Source organism: Melospiza georgiana, chromosome 1 (assembly GCF_028018845.1).
Source record: "Melospiza georgiana isolate bMelGeo1 chromosome 1, bMelGeo1.pri, whole genome shotgun sequence".
In the NCBI taxonomy this organism is placed as follows: domain Eukaryota; kingdom Metazoa; phylum Chordata; class Aves; order Passeriformes; family Passerellidae; genus Melospiza; species Melospiza georgiana.
Window position 1 is genome coordinate 91,149,914 of NC_080430.1, and position 4,595 is coordinate 91,154,508.

General features: G+C 59.3%; 1 protein-coding gene across 1 annotated transcript; it reads right to left on the reverse strand.

Annotated features, from left to right (window-relative positions):
• Nucleotides 1–221: 221 nt before the first annotated feature.
• IRX4 (iroquois homeobox 4) lies at nt 222–4,343 on the reverse strand. The gene is made up of 5 exons (XM_058035773.1): nt 4,299–4,343; nt 3,109–3,360; nt 2,402–2,508; nt 1,179–1,501; nt 222–988 (listed from the first exon to the last, which is right to left on the reverse strand). The coding sequence occupies exons 1-5, from the start codon at nt 4,341–4,343 to the stop codon at nt 222–224; spliced, it is 1,494 nt and encodes a 497-aa protein (XP_057891756.1).
• Nucleotides 4,344–4,595: the final 252 nt, after the last annotated feature.

A 4,595-nucleotide genomic window follows, 5' to 3' on the forward strand; every position in this document is an offset into this window, starting at 1 on the left:
AAAGTCGCAGCCAGGAGAAAATGTTCAGAACAGCAATGAGCAAAGTCTTTCCGTTGAACTGAGCAAACCGAACTTTAAATCCTCGTTTATGTTGTTTGTGTTAAAAAAAAAAAAAAAAGGAAGAAAAAGTTTTTATTTTTAAATTTAAACTCTTGCAAGTCTCTTTTCAGTGTAGCTGACTCTTCAAGCGTTAGAAAGTCTTTTGCCCCTCGGCGGGCCTGTTAGGAACAAAACATTTTGCTTCCTGATTTGGGAAACGCCAGAAACTCTTTGTTTGAGTCATGGTGGGCCAGGTTTGAGAGCTGCCCCTTGAGCACATTGGCGCCGTTCCCCACCGCGCGTCCCAAGGCGCCCGTTTCCAGAATGGCTCCTTTGGTGGTAGCCCAGGAAACTGTTGTGTTGCTCAGGGCTTGGTTTAAAGTACTGTGCCTGAACAGGGGGTCGTGAAACACCCCGTCCACCCAGTTCCTGAGGTTGGTCACCGGCGAATCCTGGTGCCTGTCCATGACGCTGACCGGGGCGGGAGCGGCGGCGGCGGCCGAGCCCCCGGGCCGTTTCAGCATGCAGGAGGGGTACTCGGCCTGGTTGAGGGAGGTGGCGGTGTGCGCCAGGGACCAAATCCTGGGCTTCGCCTCCAGCAGCTGCTGCCCCTGCTGGAAGCACATCTTGGACTCGCAGCCGCGCTGCCGGGCGCCCAGCGGGTCGGGGCCGCACTCCTCCGCCGCCGTCTTCAGGCAGCTCCGCGCCCGCTCTGCCGCCGCCTCCTCCTCCTCCTCCTCCTCCCCGGCGGCGGCGGGCGGCGGCATCTTGGCGGGGAGCTCGGCGGGCCGCGGCGGGAGGCTGCCGCCCGGGAGCGGGAGCGGGTGCGGGTGCGGGAGCGGGTGCGGGAAGGGCCGCCGCAGCTCGCACTCCGAGCTCTCCGACTCGGCGGCGTCCAAGTCCTCCAGGTCGCTGAGCTCCAGCTCCTTCTCCTCCTTGCCCGTGGGTTCTGCGGGGCGGGGGCGGGGGAAGGGACAGCAAAAACAAGACACACGGTCACTGTCGGCGCCGCACTGCCCCGCGGCCGCCCCCACCAGCGAGGCCCGCGGCCGCCCCCACCAGCGAGGCCCGCCCCGGGGGCGAGCTGCCGGCCGAGCCCCCGCGGCCGCACCGCTAAGTGCCTGGTTTTAGCAGGGTACCCTCGGCTTTCCCGCTCTTCATCGCCTCTTCCTGCGAACCCTCCTCCTCCTCCTCCTCCTCTTCCTCGTAGGGCCGCTTCTCGTCAGAGCACTTGTTCCGCGGAGGCCAGGTCATCTTGTTCTCCTTCTTGAGCCGCCGGCGGGCGTTGGCGAACCAGGTGGAGACCTGGGTGAGGGTCATCTTGGTGATGATGGCCAGCATGATCTTCTCGCCCTTGGTGGGGTAAGGGTTCTTGCGGTGCTCCTGCAGCCAGGCCTTCAGCGTGCTGGTCGTCTCTCGGGTGGCGTTTTTCCTCCGCGTCCCGCCGTCCATCGTCCCGTACCTGCGGGCACAGGGGAGCCCCCGGGATGTGACAGCTCGCTGTCGCCCCTCGCGCACCTGCCCAGAGCCCCGGCCCCGCCGCTTGCCTGCGGCACCCCCAGGAGGGCAGCTGGACCGGAGAGGGGGGAGATGGATGAGGACAGCTCGGTTTAAGAGGGATGAGGACAGCTCAGCTTTATGAGGGAGACCAGCCTAGAAAATTCAGCAAGAAGGAAGGGTTCAACCAGCAGCAGCAGCGGGCAGTGCAAATTTCCACTCTGCCTTGGCGGTGGTGGCAGAAAGAGGGAAGGAATCGTCTGCTTTTATTTGCTGTAAAGTCAATGTCAACATTTCGGGCAGCAGGAAAATCCTAGCAGCTTGCGAACTCAGAGAAATACCACTTTCCTCTCGTTTTATTAGTCCTCCCCAAACAAAATTCATCGGGGTGACCCCAGGGTGTAAGTGTTAATAGAAATATATTTCCTCTTACTCCTTTTATTAGTAATCTCCTTTACCCTTTTGTTCCTGAAATTGTAGGAACCTAACGCAGATGACACTGGGCTGCGACTGAATATTTAATGCACATCCTCCAGGAAAGGTCACTGGTGCCCAATGGGCCTCTGAGCTGGGAGCGGCGTGTAAGGGGGTTTGCGCTGCTTTAAAACTAATAAATATACACGGGATGCCCAAGCCTGACTCCGCGCACGGAAAGATAATTACGGCCCCGGTAAAGAGGGATTGCCCCCCGCGCTACCGCCCGCCCGGGGGGCGGAGGACCCCGCGTGGAAAGGGGAGGCGACACGGCTGGGGCCGGGAGATGCTGAGAGGCGAGCGGGCAGGCTGGCGGGGCGGGGCGGGGATGGCGGGCGGGGGTGGCGGGGCCGGGGGCAGCGAGCGGGGCCGGGCTGGGCACGGCGCTTACCTGTCGTACTGGTACTGGCTGAGGGTGTGATCGTAGGGGTAGTAGGCAGCCGCGGGGGCGATGCCCGCATGCGCAGAGCCGCTCCCGTCCTTCGCCTCCAAACTGTTCTGCAAGAGACGCCGCCCGCCGCCCTCAGGCCCCGCCGCCCTCAGGCCCCGGCACCGGCACAGCCCGGACCGCGCTCGGCACCGCCGCCCTCAGCCCCCGGCACCCCTGCCCGGCTCCCCTGCCCGGCTCCCCTGCCCGGCTCCTCCGCCCCGCGGCCCGACCGGACCTTCGCGGGGGCCCCTCGGCCGCGGCGCCCAGCGACATCAATAGGGACATTAACTCGCGCTGTTACGGTGCAAGGGGAAAAAAGAAGAGGGAAAGAAAAAAAAAAAAAAAAGGAAAATAAAAAAAAGGCTGTGTGGGAAGACGGCATCTTTTTTTTTTTTTTTTTTTTTTTTTTTTGCAAGCCTGGGTATGGGTCGCCGTGAGCTGCCCGCCCGGACGGGCCCTCGGCAGCTCGTCAGGCGCGACTTTTAATTGCGTTACCGTGAGGGGCGAGCGCCGGGCAGGCGCAGCTGCTGACCGCGGGGCTGGGCCCGGGGCGCGGCGGGGCGCAGGAGAAGCGCCCGGGGCTGCCCCCGCCCGGGGAGGGGGTCCCGCCGAGCCGCCCCCGGGGCACGGGAGGGAGGGAGGGAGCGAGCATCCCCCGGGCGGCTTACCAGGGAGTAGAAGGCGGGAGCCTCTGTCCCGTAGGTCACGTAGTTTCCATAGCCCTGGGGCCCGGCGTAGGGCCCGCCGTAGACGCCCAGGGCGGCGGCGGAGTTGAGCTCGTGGCGGGCGGTGGCGAGCAGGCGGCTCTCGTACACCGGGCAGTACACGGGCGTCTGCGCCGAGGCGGCCGCCCCCGTCTCCGCCAGCGTGCGGCTGCTGGACTCGCAGCAGGTCGTCAGGGAGTTGGTGCTCATCAGGAACTGCAGGGAAAGAGAGCGGCGCTGAGGGCGGGGTGGGGGGAACTTCCCAAAGTGCAACCAAGTTTGGGGTCGGTTGCTTTTGGATTGTGTGGGTTTGGTAGGGTTTTGTTTGGGTTCGGTTTGGTTTTGGTTTTTTTTTTTCCCCCAAAATCAGGTCGTAGCTTTGGGGTGTCGCCCACCCTCCTGCCTCCTCTGGAGTATTTTACTTCAATCGTGATAGAAACGCTCTGCAGAAGCGCAGAGGTGCAAGTATTTTATGAGTTTTTTAGAACGACTCCACAACAACAACAACAACCAAACGCCCCGTGACTGTGGATGTTTAATCCTCTATAATACATTCCTCAGGCCCTCTGCATTTAAAAGCTAACTTTTCCTGGGGTGTTTTCGCAAGACTGGGGTTTACACCGTTTTCTCCACTTGCAGCACAATGATCCCCATCTGCGTTTTTAAACCCTTTTTTTCGAAGTCATTCATGCATATTTATTTTGACTGCAGATTTGTAGCAGCCACGCACGCATCTGTTATTAACCTGCTGGTTTAGAATATCCCATTCTTTTTCTACGGGCCGGACCTCTGTACATCCATGTTTAATTGATAAACTGTGAATTTAATCGTGAAAGGAAAAAAAAAACAAACGGGAGGGGGGGCGAGGTGCGGGTGGGGGTTGGGGATCTCCAGCTCCCCTTCTCACCTCTCTCATCTCTGTAATCATCTCCCACGCGTCTTTATCACCCCCAAACACCCCGAATCCCGCGTGTTTCGTCCCATTTTAAAACTGGTGCCCGACACAGAACTTGGGTGCCTTGTAAAGCTGCGGAACAGCATCTGCTTTGCCGCTACCGCAGGCGGAGAGGATCCCTGCAGCCCTCATCCCGGACGGAAGGCATCGATAAGGACTGAAATTCAATCAATTAACGTTGGCAGGCAAAAAGTCTTACCTGGGGTGCAGAGGAGTAAGGGTAGCCAAACTGAGGATAGGACATGGTACAGAGGCTCCCAGTTATCTAGAAACAAGGCGAGGCGTCTGATCTGCACGCTATTGCAGCCTGGCTCTGCTCTGTTGTACCAATTGATTGGTAACCACAGGTCCCTAGATGCTTATAGGACGAAGCAGAAAACCACATTTAATTTATTTACATGAAAACTTAAACTTTTTTCTTTTCTTTTTAAATATGTACGGCGATTTTAGCACCTTCCCCGCTACAGCTACGACACAGAAATAATTGTTACATGTA